The sequence below is a fragment of the Accipiter gentilis genome, chromosome 16 (assembly GCF_929443795.1).
Source record: "Accipiter gentilis chromosome 16, bAccGen1.1, whole genome shotgun sequence".
Taxonomy (NCBI): Eukaryota; Metazoa; Chordata; class Aves; order Accipitriformes; family Accipitridae; genus Astur; species Astur gentilis.
In genome coordinates, this window is record NC_064895.1 from 28,997,696 (window position 1) to 29,020,481 (window position 22,786).

The 22,786-nt window shown below is 50.3% G+C and overlaps 2 protein-coding genes and 1 long non-coding RNA gene across 5 annotated transcripts in view; 1 reads left to right on the plus strand and 2 right to left on the minus strand.

Annotated features, from left to right (window-relative positions):
• The window catches only part of EXTL3 (exostosin like glycosyltransferase 3), a 159,897-nt gene extending 151,132 nt beyond the window's left edge, over positions 1-8,765 (minus strand). Inside the window, exon 1 of the transcript XR_007508358.1 lies at positions 8,704-8,765. The gene's annotated coding sequence lies outside the window, so the exon portion shown is untranslated. The remainder of the gene's footprint in view (positions 1-8,703) is intronic.
• Positions 8,766-10,646: 1,881 nt separating this feature from the next.
• Positions 10,647-18,115, plus strand: LOC126046604 (uncharacterized). Of its 2 annotated transcripts, none has more exons than XR_007508372.1 (4): positions 10,647-10,797; positions 14,281-14,359; positions 15,253-15,431; positions 17,730-18,115. It is a non-coding gene; the product is annotated as an uncharacterized LOC126046604 (long non-coding RNA). The 2 variants fall into 2 exon arrangements; XR_007508373.1 differs by lacking the exon at positions 17,730-18,115 and adding an exon at positions 15,970-16,043.
• FZD3 (frizzled class receptor 3) overlaps positions 18,116-22,786 on the minus strand; it is a 63,898-nt gene continuing 59,227 nt past the window's right edge. For both annotated transcript variants that reach the window (XM_049819211.1, XM_049819213.1), the window contains one exon: positions 18,116-22,324. In XM_049819211.1, coding sequence (XP_049675168.1) covers positions 22,111-22,324 — 214 coding nt within the window. In that variant the 3' untranslated portion in view covers positions 18,116-22,110. The remainder of the gene's footprint in view (positions 22,325-22,786) is intronic.

Consider the following 22,786-nt stretch of genomic DNA (forward strand, 5'->3'; position numbering starts at 1 on the left):
GGGACAATACAGCCAGGTCTTTGCAAAATTTCACTGTTGTATCTGATTTTAGGTGATATAAACCACACCGTTGCAAGTCTCCTTCCCTCCCACTGAGGCCTCCCAGACCAGGTCCAGAAGCGGGACTGCAGAAGGAACAGGACACAGATGGTCCCCTGGGATCAGGAGAAAGGCAGCAGCTGATGCAAAAGCCATCGGCCGCATGTAACTCTTGGGGAGGGAGCCAGAAGCTGCCCCCACCGAACAATAGAAGGAAACGCTGTCACTGAGCTGGCTGCGGTCTGTGCCTTCAAAACCAGTAGCTGGGGATGGAAAAGTCTTGCAAGGGAGAAGCAGAAAACAACTGGAGGTAAAGGGTTTCACTTCTGCATATAATTTTCACAGCAAACCAAAAGGGAAGAATTTTAAGCCTGGAAATTAAGCTGATTTTGGAGGTAAACACATGGTTGGAAAGTCAAACGAAGCTAATCCCCCCTTCCTCCCCAAGAATATGATACATTGGAAAAGCCTGTAGAGTAAGCAGCCAGTACCCAGACTAGCGGCACACGCTGCTCTTACTGGTCTAACAGGGGTTAACACAAATGGCTTGTGCTCCAGAAACAGTCGTATTTATATATTAATTTATATGTTTATGTACATATAGACATGCTGGATCACTTTTTCTGCAACTATAAAAAAAACAACCCATCTTCTGGCTCCAGGATGTAGGATTTAAAAAAAAAAAAATAAAAAATCTACACATGCTATTGCAAGAGTTGCAATAAAATAAGCACTGCTGGTGCCGGTGAGTTATAGGTGCTCGCAACAGGCGGGATAATGGGATTTCACCGTGTTTTGTTTCCTCGGAGGTAACTGCACTCTTATCAGGAGATGCAGGATATGAGGCCTTGACACTTCTCTGCTCTGATTCATACACGGGAATAAAGCAGACATTTGATGGCATCTGCACTGCTGACTCAATCACGTATCTTTGGTGCTGATCTTGTTGGTGCCAGGGAAAAAGGATCCGGCGGGGAGAGTGCTCTTCTTGCCTGCATGCAGCAGGCAATGTGGCCATGGCTTTGCTGTTTTGCTTCAGGGCCTCACTGGTAAAAATAGGTAAATAAAATAAATGGATTCCTGCCTCCATCCCACATCCACCAAGGCAAGGTTTTCAGCTGGTTTTCTCCACCCAAACTTGGCAAAGCAACTTAAAAAAAAAAGAAATCCCAACTGCTTCGCTTTTGGAATATATTTGAAATGAATAGAAAGTAAACCTTGCCCCCTCTTCTCCCTGCCCTTTACTCCCAGCCAGCCTCAGAAAAACGTGGAAGACAAACATTTTCTTGTTGAGGCTCATTCTACCTCCAAGTGGTTGTTTCCAAAGTCTGGATTTTTTTTTAGGTTTAAGCTCTGGCATGTCTAATTTTCTTCCTTTTGGGGAATAAACAAGAGCAGCAGGTAATGCAACAGATTCTCCTCCAACTCTAAAAGTACACAGCTGAGACCAAGGAGGTGACGAAGAAGATAAATTAACACCTTAGTGGATGACAACCACATGTGGAAGCGGGACTTTCCAGCAGGCAGACAGTTTTTGTCTCGTCTCGTGCTCTGGTAGCCCTTGGAGAATGTTCACAGACCCACACGCCAGACCCACGCACAGGATTGCTGCTCACATTCTCTTCCTGCCATGCCTTCACCACCCACAGCTGCGATGGATATAGCTCCTCAGCCTCCTCCCTGCTGTGGTCACAGAGTGAGAGAGGCTGTGGCACTTTCTGCACTTGAAAGTGGGCAATTTAGCAAGAAAAAAAATCTGCAGTTGCATGTGGGGGTCTTCATCCCCATGGCATGACCCAGGTTGAGTTATCTCATGTTGGGCAAGGACAATACTGGAGAGGACTGGCTATGCCTCATGTCCCTCTTGATATTTTATTCATCGAAGGTGCAAACAGGACCACAGGGAGGGTCAGACTAAAGGTTCTCTCCTCTGCTGTCCTCTCTCTGGTGGAGACACTGTGCAAGAGCAAGAGCTTCCCCCTTGCACATCGTCCCAGCCTGGCTTGCTTGAGCCCACGCAACTGACATACACAATGTCCACGCTAGCTCTGGAGACCTTTGGGACGAGCCAGGAGAAGAACATCTCCACAGGTTGGTGAGGCAGTCAAGGCCATGCCAAGTCCCAACTCCCGCCCTCCCACCTGGCTTGCAGCAACAGCCCCACCAAAACCAAGACCCAAAGGAGCCAGAAGATTTACAGCAAACAAGAACAGGCCTGGGGTTGACGGCCTCAACACCCAGTGCCAGGGCTAAGCCTCCTTTCCAGGGAAGTCGTGTCTCATCAAGCGCAAGCCTTGACTGAACGCTCTCCCAGGCTGAGGCATGCCAAAAGGCTCTTCCCAGTGCAGCTTGGCCGGTGAGTAATAACGCATAAGCTCACCTCTTCCCTCCATCACGGCATTTCTGCTGGCGCCTGCGCATCTTGTACAAAGGCCATTGGGTTCCCTTCCCTCTAAGACCCCACTGCTCTACCAAACACGGTCAAAATTGATTCAAAGAGTCATCGGGGATGGACAACAAGCAGCATCTTGTTATGCCTCCTGGTTTTTGGGAGCTACCTCCAACTACAGCCGCCGCTGACATCACTGGGTGTGCACAGACCTTTGGGTGTACCAAGCAGCAAACTCTGCCCGCGCCTGCCAATGATGCCCATTGCATTCACCTTCAGAGCTCAATACTTGCTGAATTTTCCCCGTTCCAGTTCATCTCTACTGTTTTATTAATCACATAGAGAAATTCAGGGTAGGACGGCTTTTCTAGGAGGGTGGCTGTATACAGTCATTAAATAAAATATAAACACCTCATCTATACTTAACATCAGGTTTGATCTTCACTGGTTTCACTCCCCTTTTTCAAGGCGATTTGCAATTTCTTTGGTTGCTTTTTGGGAAAGGAGAATGTAGGGGAGGGCTGACTTAATGCTTAATCTCATTTTTGATCTATTATTAAACGCCTGCTTGCTTTTTTTTCTTTTTTTTTTTTACCCTTTCTCTTGGAAGCCAGAAGCCCCAGCAGAAATTACAGCCAGAAAGAAAGGTGAACTGTGAAATGAAAGTTGGGGGAGAAAAAAATTGCTTGGGCTTTTTTTTTTTCCAGAGTTTTCTCATTTTTAGCTATAAGAAATCTCTACAATGCCAGCCAAGTAAAAGAAAGTATGCTGAAAGTGATGGAAATGCAAAGTATTGGCCCTGATCCCATCGCTGACATACGTGGCCAAACCCTCCGATTGAGGCCGGCACATGTGTCCCCATGGGATTCCTCCACAGAGTCGCTTTTCTAATACAAATGCATTGACATGAAGCTGGTGAAGGGTCTAAAGAACAAGTCTTCTGAGGAGCGGCTGAGGGAACTGGGGTGGTTTAGTCAGGAGAAAAGGAGGCTGAGGGGAGACCTTATCACTCTCTACAACTACCTGAAAGGAGGTTGTAGCCAGGTGGGGGTCGTAGCCAGGTGGGGGTCGTTCTCTTCTCCCAAATAACAAAAGGACAAAAAGGACAAAAGGAAATGGACGCAAGTTGCGCCAGGGGAGGTTTAGATTGGATATTAGGAAAAATTTCTTCACTGAAAAGGTTGTCAAGCACTGGAACAGGCTGCCCAGGGAAGTGGTGGAGTCACCATCCCTGGAAGTATTTAAAAGACGTAGATGTGGCGCTTAGGGACATGGTTTAGTGGTGGACATGGCAGTGCTAGGTTAACGTTTGGACTTGATGATCTTGAAGGTCTTTTCCAACCTAAATGATTCTATGACATTTCTTCACCCTTTTACCAGCATTAGTAATTCTCTAGCAAATGCCCAGGCTTGGGGAATGGTGTTTGTGTGCCATGAAGCCACACACTCAGATTTGCAAACCGATGCCAGAGCCAGGACTTAGTGAAAGTCCAGGAGAGAACAGCAGAACACAAGGCCAGCAGCACTCAAGGCATCCAAGAACATTTTTTTTTTTTTACCCTTTTTATACAGCACCTTCAAAAGGTTTGATGCAACTGTAGCAAAACACGATCCCTGCAAGGAGCTTAAGCAAACCGTAGCACGCAGCTGGGTTGAGAGCACTGCAAAGGCGCAGCAGCATTTAGTGCCTGCTGCCTTTGCTTTAGGATGCTTTTTAATAGCTTTCTTATTATTTCATTACTTCATCCTCACACGTTGCTAAATAACAGTGTTTATGTCTGCCCTGCAACCCAGTGCGTGACCTCCCCTGCCCCAGCTCATGGGGACAGATTTGGTTTCAAGCTAGCAAAGCCAGTCCAAGAAGCAAAGCAGTTCCCAGGTGGTTTCTTTGCCCTCTGCAGCCACTTTACCGGGGTCGGGGCTGGCAGATGGTTTGAAGTTGATCCAGGCGAGCCTCACTGAAGGAATTCCCAGCAACAGGCACGAGGACAAGCCCAACGCTATCTGTAGCACACTCCGAGGGTGGGTCAGTTTGTTCCTAAAGCCGCACTGGAGGTAGGTCAGGGTTGATGGGGGGCCTGAACAACCTGCACCCATCTCATGCCTTTTCAGCACCCCTTTTGCCTCCTTTTGGTCACTTTACATCTCTGGAAGCGATTCTTCCTTCTACAGTATTTGCAGAAATAAGGAGTTTCTCCACATTTGGCATCAGGACACGCTTCCACCTCCCAACCAGATCAGACCGAAAGCAAGCATCACTTTGCTGCCAGCTCCCGCCGAGAGCTGGATGCGCACCTCGCCACGCCAGCCATTTGGCTGGCGAGCAAACGATCCCTGTGTGAAACCGGCAAGCCCAAATCAGGGCTCCCAGCTCCCCGGTGAGTCCCCGTGCTCCCATGTCTGGGCTGCCGCAGGCTCCGACAGCTCCGACCTCCAGCCAGGACTCGCGCAGAGATCACCCCTTGGCAGCCTCAGGGAAAGGCAAACAGTCCTTAGCTTTTCCTGTTAATTTAATTAATTAATTTAAGCATTTCCTATTCATTTCCTATTATAAACATTGCCTTGTTAACTAGTATGAAGAGAGCCATACCTTAACCATCGGGAACACAACCCTGCCAGAGTCCAGATACCAACACTATTTTGGAGGGGAGGGAAGCAGTTTTTTAAGTGCCTTTATTTTTAAAGAATGGCCCAGGCAAGCAGCTGAAGATTTTGCAACAGGACTGGACAAGTTCAGACCCATTTTGGAGGAAAAAGCAACCCCAGGCCACGATCCATGGCAAACCCTCTAGTTTTTCCAAGGGAATACAAAAAGGGCAGGGAGGTGGCACACAGCCCAGAGAGCAGCCAGGCAAGATGCCACCATCTCCTTCTGCACCAGTCATAACTGGACATCCCAGTACCTCCTCTCTGGGGAAAGCCAGTGGATGTTTGGGAAAGAAATCAAAGAAATGGCACATCTAGAAAGAGCCATACCTGGGTGGGAGCAGTCAGCAGCTGTGTCCACCCCATGCGACAGCCACCAGTGCCCACCTCTCCTCTCCCATCCAAAAGGCCACGAGGACCCTGTCCTGGTCCTGCTACGAGGTAACACACACGATAAAACCTTCTGTTTGATCATTTCCAGCCAGCTGCTCCTAGGACTCATCGGAGAACAACTATAGATAAAATTACAAATGCTGACATGGGACTAGAAACCCTTCTCTCCTTCCCAAGGGAGACCAGACAAGCAGAAGAGATGAAAGAAGCAACCATGAACCTTTGATTCCAACTCACCCAACAACCACAAAATCCTTTTTGGGATCCTCAGTGATCAAATCACAGCTGCCACAAAAATTGATGTTGGTGACATGGGAGCAGAGGTTCCCTCGCCTTCATATTTTTGCTGGATGCAACTGATTCAAGTTTCTGGGCAGGAGTAAAGTTGGAGAGAGCCTGTTTCCAGAGCTGTATTTCTGCTAAAAAAACCCAGAGCTGGATGTCACTGTGACACAAGGGGCGTATGTGCCACCTTCTTTCTCCACCTCCAGCCTAAATCCCCTCCTGTCTCCCTTTACACCCAGCAAAAAGAAGCCAAATCAAAGCAACTGTCTACATTTGGCTTTATCTGCTACGAAATGTCAAACTTTTCAACAGGAATGATTACATTTCCATCCTCCCTCCCCAAAAAACATGAAGACTGGTATAAAGAAGTCAAAAACGTATTGGAGAAAAGAAAGCATCACCTACACCAGCTACAAATGCTGGGAAATCAGGACTGAAGCTGGAGGTCCCACTCAGAGAACAAAGGCTCCTGCTGGGGAAAACCCCACCTGGGTTTCTCCATTCCCTTGTGTCACCTCCAATTTTGCTTCCTATGCATTCATTGATACGGAAATGTGAGTGCACACACGGTAAAAAAAAAAACAACCTTCTGCGTGCTAGAAATATTGTGACTAATGGATGGGAACCTGCACAGTGTAAAAATCTTCCCTCTATCCCGATGTAACAGCATTTTACATGCACTTTAGATGTTGGCACCTACGTTTCATCTGCTTTCTTATAAGATGACAGAATACATTTAACAAATTACATTGATTTTAAGTCTCAGCTGTAGATTCTGTGCTGGCATCATTGCAGCAAACAAGCCACAGGCTCCCCCCAGCCCATTGCTACAGGGTCAGCAGGCTCACATCCCCCCTTATATATTTTGGAACAGCACATCAGGGCACAACACATAATTTAATTTTGATCTTCCCCCCCCACACACACACTAATACCCCACTTCCCCCAGCATCCCTGGTCTTTGCCATCCTCCCGGATGGCACGGGACTGCATCCCCTCGCACGTCCGCACCTCGACCCTGCCGCTCCCGCACATACACAGCGCCCATCCTGCGTCGCTGGGACCGCGCAGGCTCTTCCAGCAAGGAGAAAGCTCTTGCTCGAGGTTTCCGCACAGGCAACTGGGAACATTTACAGCCCCATATAAATGATATGTACCGGCACCTCCAGCCCTGAAGCCCCCCTCGCCCCTCGGTTCCTGCGCTGGAGATGCTCATTCCTGCACTCGCTGGTCTGCGTCTGGGCTCCAGCTCCCAGACCCGGCCAAGTCTGCAGCCATGGGGACAGGCTGAGCAATAATCTCAGCGCTTTTCGGGTTTTTTTTAACACCCCTTCCAGGGACAAAAATAACACTGGCTTCCGTCATTTACAGCATCCTTTACCTCCCGAGCTGAGCAGCACGAGCCACGAAGCCGGCACGCATCCCTCAGCAGAGCGCACAGCCCCGACTGACGCACAGCCGCTGTCAGGTCAGCCGTGCTCACACTTTCCACGTCTGCAGCATCTCTCAGACCGGTCCCGAGCGGCTTCGTGGGGATGGGGCTGGAGAAACCCCATAAAACCCCTCCCCGCAGCAACCGAGAGGAAAAACACCCAAAGGAGGAGCACGTGAGAGGCAGAGGACAGAGCAGCCTCCGTAGGGAGCGAGGTTTGCAGACAGGAGCAGAAGTTTTTTTGCTCGGCCACTGAGACGCGTTTGAAGGTTAGAGGTTGGACATGGAAACATTTGCGGCTGTAGGGAGTCCAGACTGCCCAGAGCAGAGCGGAAAACAAAGAAACCCAACCCCAGTGTGATGAAATTACAAGTTTATTTGCTTTAGCCTGCGTCCACGTTCCCTCCCTGGCACAGAAAAATTTCTTCAGTGCTGCTGTGGCTGGGGGCTTTTGTGCAAAACTGAGGTTTTTAACCAACCCACTGACCCAAAACACAATTCGAGGGAGCTGGTGAGTCCCGAGCACCTCCAAATCCATCACACGAAGGGGGAACCTGACAAGGAAGCGAAACCGAGGCATCCCGACCCATCCAAGCCCTTCTGCTCTCCCCACGCTCTCCTGGTTTACATCCCGGAACGAGAAGCTAATGCAGCCGTAGCCAAATGATGGAGAGGTACCACTAAACCAGCAGCGGTGGGCATGCCAGGGCTCCTAAGATCCCTCTGTAAGAGGAAGCCAAAGCCATTCCTCCACTTTTGGGGGCCACTCACCTCCTCTTTCCCTACCAGCTGGGATTTCTCCTTGCAGCTCAAAAGCCATTTCAAAGCAGCCAATTTTCCTTGCATCCCCCCATGGCCCAAATTGCCAAACTCAAAAGCAACTTTCACCAGGGGCAGAGGAACCCTTGCCTGCTATTTAAACAGCTGCTTTCGCATTAAGCCTAATTTATATTGCACCATCCCAGAGGAGCCGGAGACAAGCCAGTGCCACCCCAGAGTCACAAACACAAGTTTCCCGTAACTTTGGGGGTCTGGGTGAAAACCCAATTCCACACCCCCCCCCCCCCGCCAAAGAAGGCAGCTGCCAGCCCACTAAGGGCTCACCCCACAGCCGATGCTGCCTCCCTGCCAGCACCTAAAATCCCCCACCCCGGGGACATCCCCAGCCCGGGATGGGGAGGGGAAAGGGGGGTGGGGGGTGGGTGATGGGTCCTCTCCAGCCGGGACCCATCCCAGGAGGGGATGGTGCTGCTCCCCGGCAGAGCCCGGGCCCCCCTCCAGTGCCAGGGGGAGGGATTAGAAAGTAAAATAAATTTAAAATTAAAATAAAAGAAAATAAAAAATAAATAAAATAAAATAAAATAAATAAAAATACAAATTAAAATAAAATAAAAAATTAAATAAAAATAATTGGGAAAAAAATAGAAAATTTTAAATAAAATGAAATAAGATATCACATAAACGCCCCAAAGTAGCCGAGCTCGCCCTGAGGGCCGGGGGGGGGGGGGGCACCGCTTACCTGTCTGCGGGGGCTGCGCGGTGCTCCGCGGTGCTCCGCGCTCACCCTGCGGCCGCAGCCCGGCGTGCGGAGCGGCGCGGAGCCCCCGGCCCGGCTCGCTGCATTGTGGGAAGCGGGACCCAAAAATGGGGGCGCGGTGCCCTCTGGTGGCAGGTCCTCCGTGGGGGTCCCCTCGGGTGGGAAGGGACGGGGGGGGCCCTGGGACCTGGGGGGGGGGTGGTAAGGGCATATATATATACACACACACACACCATATATATATAGGTATCCATGTACATTAACTTATCTGAACCACACACCTGATGGGCTCTGACCCCACCTCCGAAGAATTTGGGGGGGCTTCTCATGGGCAAACAAAAGCGGGGTGCCAGGGAGCAGCGGGGGGCTCGCACGAAACGGCTGCTACTCCCTGCCGTGCTGATGCAGCACCCCAGATCTCTGCCCGCTCCCAGGCAGCATCCCAAAAGCACCCCAAAAAGGTGCCTTAAAACACCTCTGAGAAAATAAGTGACGTGGGACGCACCGGTTTGGAGAGGAAAGGGCAGATGTTGGGGTACATCGGCTTTTGGGGTGTGGCTCGTGGCTGGAGATGTGAAATTCAGAATATTCCCCTTGTTGCGAGAGCTGATGTATTGGACGCACGTATGGAACAACATACACCTATAGAAATGTATAGATAGCTATACTATATAGGGATGTGGGGCCAGGGTGGATCTGGGGTCTCTGGGTCAGACCCCCAGTTGCAGCCCCGACTCTTTCTGCCCTGCTTCTCCCTGCTTCTCCTCTCTGCCTGGGCTGCTGGGACAGGTAATTAATGCAGCTCAGGTGGGTAATTAATGCAGCTCTGGAGAAGGATTGACTAAATATTAACAAGACTTTGTGGCTTGCAGGAGATGTCACCTCTCTGGGTCACTGCTGGAGGAGCTTTGTTTGCTCTGCTGAGCCCAGCAGTGGGATACTACTCAAAGGCCAACCAATAATTCAGTAAAACCCTGAAGAAAAGGGATCCCACAGGAGCGATGACTGCAGCAGAGTGGCACCCTGCACCCAGCCAGGGTGGGATCACCCCCAAAATGGGGCTAAATCCCAAATACCGCTCTGAAAGGAGGTCAACAGGAGACCCCACATGCTTTGTTCCACATTTCCAACTTGCAGTGGGCTCCTCTAATATAATTCCTGTTTTCTTCTGACAGCAGAAGCAACTGCAGGTCATGGACAAGACCTGGAAAAGAACCACCAGCAGCGACAGAGGGGATTTACTGAAGGAATCGGTGGAAAACCAGAGGCACAAGGAAGCAGACGTGTGTGCAGCTTGAGCTCCAGCTTTGTCTCTCTTCTTTACCAAGGCAAGAGCCGCTGAGTGACCATGGGCAGCCTCGCAGGTAGGACCAGGCTTTCTGATGCCACCCTGTGGCTGCTGCAGATGTGAAATGACATTGCAAATCCCACCAGTAGCTTGCTCTGACTCAAAAAGCCTTTTTTTAACCAAATTCCCCATCCTGTCGTCTCTGTTCGCCGAAGGTCTTTCCACACACTTCCCAGGAGCAGGCATGTGGCTCTGGGGAGAGTGGGGTCCTCTTGCCAAGCAGCACTTGGCCAAATTCTGGGCGAGGGGCTGCAAAAATTTCTCAATCCAAGGGAATCCCATGTTTTTCTGCTGGGCATGGTGTGTTTGCCAAGTCTCGTGTCTGGAGTGGTGATGGCCATTTCACAGAACTGCTTAAATAAAATAAAACATTGGGGATGTTCCATGGGGCTGACCGAGGACTGGGGCAGGGGGTCCCTTTTGGGAAATTTTGCCCGTAACTGATTCTTCTGGCACTGTATACTCCATCTCTAGGTGGCGGCTTGGACACGGATAATCCAGCATCTTCAAAGGGGCCAGTTGCTTCTGGGACCTCCCAGTGCAGCACAGGGAGTGGATTTGTGGAGATTACGAAGGCTTGAAACGTCCCTCCTGGCTACGGAGCACCCAGGTCTGGGCAGACCCACAATGGACAGACGGACAGGGCAGAGCGAAGCTACCGAGCCCACCAAGGAGCATCTCTTCTCCACTGTCTGCTGCAGGGGTGGCTCCTGAGGTACCTGGAGGGGGTGAGTTTAATCTTTTCCATTTGATTTTAATCAGCTCATCAGCGACAGGCATTGACAGCACAGCCAGCTAAGAGGCTTACGTCTATTATTCCCAGAGGATTAGCCCTTCTGATCTGAGCGGAGGGAGGTGGCTGCATCCCAAGCCTCGCTAGGGGCGTGCGTCATGCCAGCGATCAGTCGCAAAACCGTCTCCCCCCCACCATTAATTCAGCAGCATGCAAATGCTGCTCTCTGCTTATTTGCACAGCCCGGGGGGGGGGGGGGGGCGTCTCATTCCTTCCAGCCGTATGTCCAACAAATCCTTCCACCAGCCTTAGGGGCATGGTGATCCCATATGGACCCTATAGGATGGGGCGTGCCCTCCCAACAGCCTTGATGGGACCATACAGGGTGTGTGGCTACGCTCATGTATTTGCACGTGTGCCCTTGGGTGTGTGCACACTTGGGGGTTACTAAAATAGCAAAGCGTGACCCTAAAAATGCTCAGGGGAAGAAGGGTCCTGTCCTGAAAGCTTCTGGACCCTGTTTGATGCCCTGAAACAGTCTCTGGGATACATGGGCACGGATGAGTTGGGTTGTGATGGCGGGCTGAAATCCCCGCAAGAAATTTTGGGGAGCTGAAATCAGGGACATTGCTCTGCTCCCTCTTCCTGGGTGCTCATCTCACACGAGCTGAGCTGCCCTGGGAGGCACCCTCAGGTGCCTGGGCTGTCAGGGAGACACCCGTCGGGGTGTCTCTGGTCCCTGGGGTGTTGCAGAGACTGCCGTCACACATCCGTCCTTGCTGCTGTAGCTCGTCTGGCAGCAGAATTTCAGGATGCATTGCCGCCACCTTAAGCATCCCTCTATACATGCAGAAAATAATTGCTTCCTCCCCAACCCTCCTATAGGCCACGCAAATGATTCCAAACATCCCACGTGAGGTTTCTCCCTGGTGATGCTGGGCCTTCCCAGGGCTCAGGGAAGGGCCGGGGACACAGGACTCCCCTCGCAGGGTCAGAGATGGGATATTCCCGTGTTCCCCCTCCCATCTCCCTCCAGGGCAGGACATGGAGCAGAGAAGGTGACTGCGTGGTCCAGGAGCTGCTCACCAGCACAGGCCACCAGCAAAGATAAAAAGCATAAAACAGCATAAAACTCCCTTTTGCAACTCGAGAATGCACCGAGTTTGATGTGATTTCTGCATATTTCATGTTTCTCTGTCTTTTGTGGTGTCCCTACAAACCACAGACATTTTTGGCATCTGCAGAATCCCAAATGCAACAGGACGGAGTGATTCCCGTGGGGACACAGCCGTCATCCCTTCCCTGCTGCTGCCGTGCCCATGGTCATGTCTCCCACTCCTGGGTGTTTTGATCCCCAGTGCCACCACTCCACTGTGGTGGTGGGGACCCCATCCTGCCTGTCACCCATCTGTGTCCCAGCCAAGGCCACTTGGGCCACCGTTACGGCTTGTCACCAAAGCCTGGGACTCCCACAGCGCACAGGGTGGCACTATTGCATTAAAAATCCCAGCTGGCCTCTGGGGATGCTGTTTTTGGGGGGAATGGTTCCTTGCAGCCCTCCTGATCCGTGGGTTTCCCCGTGGGCTCCCCACACCCAGCAGAGAAGCCAGGCCAGACACTGCTCGGCCCGGTGCTCAGCCTCGCCGGGAGGAGACCTCACATTTCCCTGGGGTTTTTCCTTTCCCAGGGCAAAGGGGTTTCTGCCCTGGGCTTTGGGTGGAAAGGCCACGGAGGATCCTGCCAAACCACTCTGAGCAACAGGCAACCGAGGAGTGGTGTGGGACATCGCCGGTGCTCGGGACCTTGCACAGGATTAACGTCACGGCTTCTCCCATAACATCCTCCCGTAACCTGCCCGGTTTGGTCCTACAAAGCTGTTTACACCCCTCAACAGCTCTACGAGTCCGGGCTCGTTGTCTTCACTCCAAGCAGGCAAAATCTCAAGCTGTCTCAGGGTCCCACTCTCCTTGCCATGAGCAGCCACCCCCAGGAGTATTCCTCCTTCCCCACGAGCATCCCTCCCTCCTTGCGAGCCAGCCTCCATCCCCACAAGCATCAGTTTCTTCCCACAAGCATCCCTCCTCATGAGCATGCATGTCTCCCTCCCTGGGAGCATCCTTCCATCCCACGAGCATCCGTTCCTCCCCAGGAGCATCCCTCCATCCCCGTGAGGTTCCCTCCATACCTGCGAGTATCCCGAGGTTGCTCCAAGAGCTCTTTTATGAGGCCTCCATTTTCCCACTGTCCCAGGACGGAGGAAAGACTTTAAGGATGGTTTGTGCTTGAGGAAACAGGGCATGGCGGGGGGCGGGGGGCAAATATTTTACAACGAGCTCTGCTTACAGTGGGAAGATGAGGACAGGGACTTACCAGACGCTGGTCGAGCCCAGCCTCAGCCCCGGTATCGGGCACACGAGCTTGCAGGATGGTGCAGCTCTTTGCCTGCTCCCGTACCATCCCTGATCCAACTCATTTGACTAATGCAAAGCCCCAGAGGGTCTGGGGCGGGGGCAGCTCTGTGTTTTCTCCCCCGGTTTGTCTCAATGCCCATAATCACACAGTCTGCAGCACCTCCCATCCCTGCTGAGTGTCCCCCCCAAGATGCTGGGGTGCGGGATGGGGGGCCCCGTACCCCATCACAGCCCTGGGGACACAGGTTGCCGCTACAGTTCCCAGACGGATCAAAATCCCTTCCCTGCAGCTGGAGGGAGAAATGTCCCCAGGGACAGGCCAAGAGGTCACTCACACCAAGTGACGGGGAAGGGGGGGGGGGGGGGGGTTAGGGGGGGGGCTGGGGGTGACCCAGCACCTGTTAACGGCAGCAAAGCTCAGCACCTCCTTATTGCGCCGCTGCTAATTTATCGCAGCTCTGATGGCTGCCGTGGCGAAGCCGTCACTCCAATTAGCGTTGTTGCTCTTCACCCTGCTCATGGACTAACGAGATTTGGCAGGATTCGGGGATTTTGCTTACAGTTAAAGGCACCCAAAGACCAGCGTTAACCCTTCACCTGCTGAGCCGTGCCCAAGCAGCGCTGGGGACTCACATTTTGTGGGGCTGCCGCCCAGTTCAGGTCCCCCAAGGGAGCTCCAGGAGCTTTTCTAGGCAACCAGGTGCTTCAAAACTGCATTTAGGGAGAAACCTTTCAAGTGGAAAAAAAGATTTGAAATGTAAAGATGGGTTCTTGGTTTTGATGGGGTCCAAATACTTGGTTAATCCCACATTTTATTGCTCTTCCATGAGCTGGCACATGGCTGGCCCCGCTCCCTCCATACATCCATGCCACTGTCCCCAAGGGCTCAGCAGCACCTTGTCCTCAGGGTTCGGGGACTGCCATGAAAGCCCCAGATCTCCCCATGCAAGGGAGAACCGGCACGAGGAGAGCTGGTTTCCCCCCAGAAGTTAAAAATTAGGAGCAAGGTTAACTTTTGTCTAACCCCACGTTCTGCAGCCAAGCAGATGTTTCGTGTCTTTTGGCAGGGGCTGAGCCTTATCTGACGGCAGCGTTTCCACGGAGGAGATCAGAGGGCTTTGAAGGCGTCACGGGAGCTCGGTGGAGGTATGTCGGGGCTCGTCGCTGCTGACAGATTCCAGGTGGGATTTGTAGCTGGATTATGTTGCAATTCAGGGCCTTAGGGGATTTTTTCAGCACATTCTCCCAAAGGCAGGAACCCTCCGCGCCAGCGCTGGGCCAACAAGCACAAGAAGCTGAGGAGGATACATCTAAGCCAAATGAGACAGATTTAAAAGAAGGAAAACAAAGGTTGTTTTGTAGATCCGAAGGCAAAACAGTAAGAAATAAAGTCAGTACCTAAAGCTCTGAGACCCGAAAATGTATCCAGATCCCCTTGTTTTTGGCAGGCCTGCAAAGCCCTGAGGAGACTGACGGGGACTGGACAGGAGCCCTGCACCTTCCTCTTCCTCATGTTGCTTGTGCAGATCGATGTGAAATAAAAAAAACCCACATCAGCTGCTCTTCTCACCTGTGCCTGTAGCCCTTGCTCTGCGAGCTGGCAGCTGAGGAGGGTGAAACCATCATCATTTTTCTGATTAAACCAACATAACCCCCAAAGGACAATATAGTAACCAAACCCCAAACCCTAAAAAATCAGAAATCAGGGACAAAAGTGGAAATAAAGAATTAAAGCACCCAAACATGACCTCTGTGCCTTGCACAGGGCAGATGCAGCGGCTTTGCTGCAAGGATGTGAGTCCCTGCTGGGTGCTGACTTTGGTCTCTGTGTGATTATTGTGTATGTTGGATATATGGATATATTGGCATATAGGTCTGTGTAATGTGATTATTTTTCACTCATATTTATTATGTTTCATATGTTTTGAAATATATTTTTAGTATTTTTATATTTACATATTATATTAAAATATTATAAGTGTTATCATTGTTATAAATTGTATAAATTGTATAAAAATGTTATAAATGTTACATCACAGCAGCTTGGGATGAGGCTGGCAGTGATTTGGCACCGCAGATCCGTCCTTCCTCAGCTTTCCCACCATTTCAGGTGTTGTGATACCTCCAACTCGCAGAGCACCCATGGAGCAGCCCCCTCATCCCTCAGGAGACATTCCGACCACCCAGGAAACTTTTTCAAGCCAGCCGTGACGCAGAGGTAAGTGGCTTCGAAATGCATCAAAGTGCTGCAGGGGGAGTTGCGGAGGCGATGGGATAAACAGGGGCATGAAGCGAAGGGTCCTGATGTCAGGTGGGATTTAATAAAACACAAAAGCAAAGAGATGGGCGAGGAGAAAGCGGCTTTTTCCCATGCCGAGCTGAAGCCCTCGGAGATGTCCCCGTGGGATAGAGGAGGAGCAGGAGATGCTGGCGGGACCACGGGAGCGGGCTGTGGGTGTTGGGAACAGGAGGCAAACGCGCGCAGGCACCGAAACTGGAGACTGAATATCAATCAAACGCACTCCAAGTATTATCATAAAAACCAGTCAGACCGGTAGCGAAGCACGTTTGAAACGTGGATCCCAGCACACGGTCACGCTAAAGGGTCGGCGGTTTTGTCCTGCTGCGCAGGAGCTGCACCGAGCTGGCGATAACGCCTAAAGAAAATTACTTTTTTTGAAAGATCCTTCTATTTCCACCCATTTCATTTCAGTCTTTTGTTATCAAGGATTTCTCAGAAATTTTAATTTCTTTAGGCTTTGTGCACAGCCAGATGCTCTTCTGCCTTCAAACTGGTGAAGAAATTGCAAGGCGGGGCACGAGCCAGCAGGGCTGAGGGGCAAAGCTGGACCCAAACCAGCAAACAGGGTGTTAAGGTGCATCAGGAACACGACAGTGACTAAAATTCACTGCTCTTAATCTCAGCCCAGGGCAGAACGGGGGTCTGGGCTGCCTCTGCCTCCAGCTCTGGCCTGTCCCCTCTCCCAGCTGCTCTTTCTTATTTCATGCTCGTCCAGTCGTCCTCGCCCGCAGGTCATTAAAACCATCTTTAAACTTTGCTTCCGCGCATCCCAAGGGCTAAGCGCGCACCAGATGACTCCGATCTCCTCCCCAACCCCTTGTCCCCTACATTAACCCCTTTGGGACCTGCTAATGCAGCGCAAAAGTGAAGAGAGAAATCACGTGAGCTCCGATTCCCCATCCCTGATGGTTTTAGCTGTAGTGAGAAATCCCCCCAGCTGCCCCGACAGGCCGAGGCGGATCATTTCTTTCAGCTGCTCAACTTCGGAGCCGGCACACTCACAAACCAGAACAGCAACAGTTTAAACTCAGGGAAGACGGAGGCAAAGGGATATTGTCCCATCTGCCCTCCCCGCCGTGGTGCAGGTCCTTACGGCAGGACGGGCAGCTGCCTTTTGAGCGTCCCCAACCAGCTCCGTGAGTCCCCAGTGTGCAGTAGCCCCAGCCCTACCTTGGTTTTTCTTCCCTGGAAGGAGTTTTCCGTAGCCAGCTGCCACCGCTCTGAGGGGCTCTTTGGGAGCTGCAATTGCAGCATCCCCGGGGAGGCCAACGTTTTGGGACAGAGCCGCTCTGCCAAAGATGCCGTGCAGGGCTGCATGCACACAAGGGCTGATTTCACATCTCCAGGTGGCCCTGCAGGACCAGTGTCTTAACCACCAGCTCCTCAAGTTTCATCCCTGAATTGACTTATGTATCTTAATGAGACCCAAAACAGCACCATGTGCTAAACCAGGACCATCCGTGATTATTAAAACTAGTTATTTTATCACCAGCCATGCGAGACTCAGAGCGTACGGCTTCCCAAACCGAAATAACCACATATCCACCCAAAAGCCAGACAGCTACTTAAAAAAAAAATAAGTCATCCTGTTCTCTGGTTTGACTCGGCAATAAAAAAACCCGGCACAAACCCCCAGACAGCCCTAGTATTGCTGCTCCCAAACCTGGCCGCCGTTCGTTAGCTCGCTCGTCTCTTTGCTCACGAAATGCCGGTGGTTTGAGCGGTCTGTTGCTCATAAAAGGGTGGGACAAACCAGAGCCTGAAGTCTGCAGAGAGCTTTGTGTTTGCTGGAAGGGTGCCTGGCATCCAGGAATACAGTTTGTTAGGGAAAGATTAAGTCTAGAAAGTCTTTCTTCAAATTCAGAGTGCCGCTAGGCAGAGTAAAATTTAATATTTAAATCTGAGCTGCCTCTGAACTGGGTTTTTAAAGGGGGGGCGTAGCTACGCACATTGGAGGGGGCATGAAAGTTTGTTGACAAAGAGACTGCGATTTTTCCATCATTTTATTAAAAACTTTTAAATGTCTAAAATGAAAATGTACACCTACTACAATATAATCAGTTTGTACACTCACAGTTAAAGTGCTAAAAATGAAACATTACAAAACTGACACTGGACTACTGTAAACAAGTCTACCAAGAGCTGAGTGCAAGTCAAGTCAGCTACGGTCAGGTACTACCCCATGCTAAAGCCACGTGCACCCTCTACGTACAGGTCTCACGAACACGAAAGCTTCTTCCTCTCTCATTCAGAAATGGATGAAATTACAATACCAACACGAGCGCGTCAAGGGAAAGCGCTGGAAGAGGTGGCAGCGCCGTTACATGCACCCAGTTCCCCAGCACACAGACCCGACGGCCGTTCGCGACAGGCGAAAACCACGTAAAACATCCCACCTCGGGTGAAAATAAATCCCGATCCGGTTATAAACTAAGTACATTGCGATAGGACTGAAGTTTCACATTCAATTCGACATTCTGCTGTTCAAGATGAACCTGGGGATGTCTCCCGTGCGGGGGCTGCTCCGCTCTGCACCCCGGTTTCACAGGGCAGCCGGGGCTGCTTGCTCTCTGCCACTGTCTTTCTGGGGTGTCCTCAGCCCCCCCTTGGAGCTGGGCTGCAGGGCTGGATCCCCTGGAAGGGTGGGCATTGCTCTAAGGGGTGACCCCAACTCTCCCGGCTCTTCCTGTGGTCTCCCCAGGGGTTTTCCCTCCCCTCCTTGCTCGAACAACTTGGCAGCAGTGTTGGATTTGGCTGCGGCTGGATTTCAGCCGGAGCCACCCAGTGCAGCCCCGAGCTCACCACCAACCCCAGGTACAGCTTATATCTACAGCTTCTGTAGCAAAGTTTAGGTCTAAGCACTAAGAAAAGGGAAAGCACTTGAGAGCAGACAAATAAATTTACAATTAACTGTGGCTTTTTGCTGCTGTTGGATTTTTTACGCTTTAAAAAGACGAGCGCTACCGATGCAACGGGAGGGCAGCCGCGCGTGGTCCCGAGACAGCCTTTTCCATGCAACACGCTCGCATCTCTCATTTGCGATATTTCAATGAAAGACAAGAGCAACGAAGGGATTAAGAAAGAATGAAGATCACCAACTGGGGGGAATCTATTGTCAGCGGCAATCGGGCCGATGTCTGCGTTCACCAGCCTCAGCCAAGCGCTCGCCGGCCCCCAGCCACCTCCTGCTTTGCCTGGACAGGGCAGCGAAGGTCTCGGAGCAAAGCACACTGTGCCACGTTGCTCCCTGCCAAGGGGGGGATGCATTTGCAACGGGATGAAACGGGAGATTCAGTTCCCCGGGAATAATGGGAATAAGAAGCTGTGGATTTTATAGGAAGCTTTGATATCGCGATCTTGCAAAGCAGTATTTTGGGGCTTCGGTCACCATATGCGTAGGATGGAGATACGTTAACCTGCCGTTGGGATGAGCTGGAGAAACTGAGCTATGTACAACTTCTCTGCCTGCTTCAAAGGAGAGAGGGTCAAGCTTTTAGCGGCATGCATCTGCTGGAGAGGGACAAAGTGCTGCTGTCAAATCCCGAGGAACGTGTGTTCAGCTACGGGCACGTTAGATCAGCACAAGCCCGAAGCAACCGCAGAACTGCCTTCCTGGGCAGGGGTTTAAGCTCTGGGGGAATTTAAAGATTAGCACCGGTCTCAGAAACCAGGCATCTGGGCTGGAGTTCTCACCAGTTAGCAGGGGGTGCCAGATAGGAAATCACCCCAAAAACACGCCTAGGTACCCCTGCCAGAGACAGCGGCTGGGCTGCATTCAACCTCAGACACATTTCAGGGCCCCCAGGCACGATGCTCTGGGAGCTGAAGCCCTGCGAGTGCCCCGGCCGGGGAACTGCATCAGGGCTGGGGCAATAATCTTACACCTGAAACCTGAAACAGCCATTGGTAAAGGGCTTTGAAATCCCGGGAAGGAACGCTTTGCAGAAATAAGAGCGCGGCATGCTAATTCAGGTGTTGAAGATAAAAGAGAGGGTTTGGGATTACAGGGGTAGGGAGGGCAAAAAAACCAGCCAGAACTCGAGTTTTACATTTTAATCACCTCTCTGGGGTGACAGGAGTCTGTCCCTCGCATACAGGACATGTGAGCAGGAGCAGCTTAGATGTTCCCATCTGGGAACAACACAGGGACTAAACCTCAACAATTAATAAAATTTCAAGCAGGATGTATTTTAAACCTCCATCATCATTCCCCTCCCTGACTCTAAACAAGTCAAAGCATTGCTACAATTTTAAAAAAAAAAAAAAAAAAAAAAGAAAAAAGTACTGGAAATTGAGCCAAGAAGATCAACATAAACACTTGAGCTTATTTAGTTCAGTTATAGTGTTTAGGAAAACTCAGCTACCTGGCTCTTTCTGCAGATCCAGATTCCCCAAACTGTCATTCCTTTGAAGCAGCAAGTTACTTAGTGGAAGCTGAATCTGAAAATAAAAAAGGGTTCCACCTTTGTGGCTTACAGGGAATTGTCGTTTTGCCAGTTTAAGTCGCTCAAAGCACTCTTCATGCCCATCTGCTTTGAAAGAGGTGATCTAGCGTATCTGGACAGTTATCCCTGCAGACGTCCCCCGCGGCTGTTTGCTGAGCAAACGGGCAAAGCAGAGAGTCTGCTCTGCCCCGGGGCGGTCGGTGCAGCAACCTCCCTCCCTGGATTTACAATAAAGAGAGCGAGGCATTGTTGCTAAGCTTTGTTATTCCACGTTGGGTTTGGTTTGTGCTTCTCCTTTGGAGCAAAAGCCTGGTGGAAGCAAGAAAGACGATTTACAGTAAATATATTTCTAAGACATGGTGACTCCCAGGGCAACCTTTGATTTCAAAGAGCGCACGGTTACGTGCTTTGCTGTTGTGTCATCAGCTACAATTAAATTGAGTAATTGTAGCGCAGCTCCGTTTCTGCTGTTCGCGAAAGCTTCTGAAGTACGCACCACAGGTTGTTGCCCTATTCCTGCCCTTGAGGTTGTGCCATCTAAGCATGTACAAAGGCTTTTCAACATGCCTCGAACAGGTCAAAAAGGGAATTATGTAAGGACAATGAAAAAATAAGTATTCATTTCCCAGCAATGATCTGTAGTAATTACTGAGGTAGGTTTAAATGCAATCAGTGTTTCCTCACGCTGAACGAATCTTACAGTAGATGCTTCAGAAGATCTACTGCACCATCCAAGACATGCCTCGACTTTTGCCTGCAGTGTCAGCGAAGACTTGCTGTACCCCAACAGACTATTTACACACAAAAAAGCCCAAACTGAGAATCCTCTACCGCGAATCTGTAGTAGGGAATGAAAAGAAAATAATCTACAGTAGAGGTCGACCAGTAATGCAAGCTCCCCAGTTGGGAAGGAGGCAATGATTTATGGTAGATACCTGTCTCCTCCTCCTCAAGACAGCCATGCAGGGGGTTTCTGGCTGCTGCATCCCACTCTTTCCCCACCTGCGGGGCAGCTCCTGTCTCGATTTCTCCCACCCATTTCTAAATTCTTGCTCCCTGCTCGCTCAGCGCAAAGAGAATCCTCCCAAAACCCAGCCATGATACTGCAAGGAAGGTGGGCTATCCCTGATTAAAGTCCTCCTGTCCGTTTTGGCCTCAGCCTTCCTCACCCAGGCTATGGGGTTTGTAAACAGACTTTCTTCTGTTTGTATGGAAAAGGCTGTACATTCCATTTTGGGCAACAAATTCAGCTTTTCTATTATTATTTTTTAAATAGATCAGGAACAGGCAATCTCAGCTTTTGTACATTAATCTAAAAAATAAGTGGCTGAATATTATCTAGATAACTGGTTTTAAAATTGATCTCTTCCTACATAAATTGTAAACAAGTAGAAAATTTAAATAGTCTTTTGTAAAAAAGCAAGGACAATACAAGTTATAAAAAAATCGCTCTTCCCTGCCTCTCTCTTCCCCCCACCCTCCCACCCCATCCCAACAACTGAGCCTGAACAGCTCTGGTAAGAGCTGGTGATCATCAGCGGAGCTTCCTCTCCTTCTCCAAAATGCTCATTCCTGTGTTGCATTTCCAGTGTAATCATTAAAAACGCCTGCCGATTCGCACAGATGTCCTTTATACAGCTTTTAATATGCGTCCCCTCCCCCTGCGCTTGATGAAAACCTGTATCAGTTTGTTATCTAATCAGAGAGATGCGCAGAGGAATTCCTTCGATGTTCAAGAGTTTCCTTATGCCTTACAAGAAAAAATCTCAGCGTGACCCTGCCAGCAAGTTTCAAGGGTAACACCTACCGACATGCAGAGACATCGGAGGGAGGGGGAGATTTTTTTCAACAAAGAATAAGAAATTCAGCAATGGTGTCTGATGAGTAACAGTTATCGAATAAATAATTACCTACAGATAGGGTCAAATGAGGCAACCAGCTTTTTACTCAGTAATTCAAGACTGCTGAACACTAGCTCTGATGCAAGTACAAGAACGCTGGCTTCAACACGAAGAAGCCAGTCTTGGCTTCCTGATGGACAAAATCAGCACCCGATGAGAGGCATAATAATACTGAGCATTATCACATCACTGAGGAAGGGACCGCGAGCTGTGCAACCACATCAACTACTCCTTTCCAACAAAAGCGGCTCAAGCACTGGTGCCGTCCTCTTCGATAACGCGGTTCATGCTGGTCCCGTGCGTGATGTGTGTCATTGGGTTGCCGCTGAGATCCCTGATGCTGCTGTGACGTGACTGTTCATTAAGCCGATGAGAACTGCTGTGCCTGGAATGATCAGTCAGTCGTGACATGCTGCCATGAGGTAGTCTTTCTTCTACGCCTCTGTAGCTGCAGGGAGTGTACCTAATTTATAAAAATAGAGGACAATTATTACTATTGTTACCGCCAGTCATGAAAGAATGTAAATAATTCTCGGTGCATGTGCACACGCATGCACACAAACCCTCTGCTTTTGTGAAAAAAGTAGTTCTCTGTTTAGCTCAGTCATTCAGCTTATACAGCCCCAGGCAAATTGTTTCAACTCCTTATGCAGCTTGGTTCTTACTACAGCGCTATGTATAGTATTGATAATTAGGTGAGTAAAATACTTGACAATAAATTATGTTATGAACCTTAACTACACCTCAGGTTAGAGTGGGTAACTTTTATTACTGTTTACTTCAGCAGGGCTAGGACTATTTACAGAAACAAAATCAATTTACACACAGACAAAAGCAGCCATAAAAATACTGAGCTGACTTTAGGTCAGATCTGTTTTCCCATGCACTGAGATGATGTAACACAGATCACACTGCCTTTGCAGGA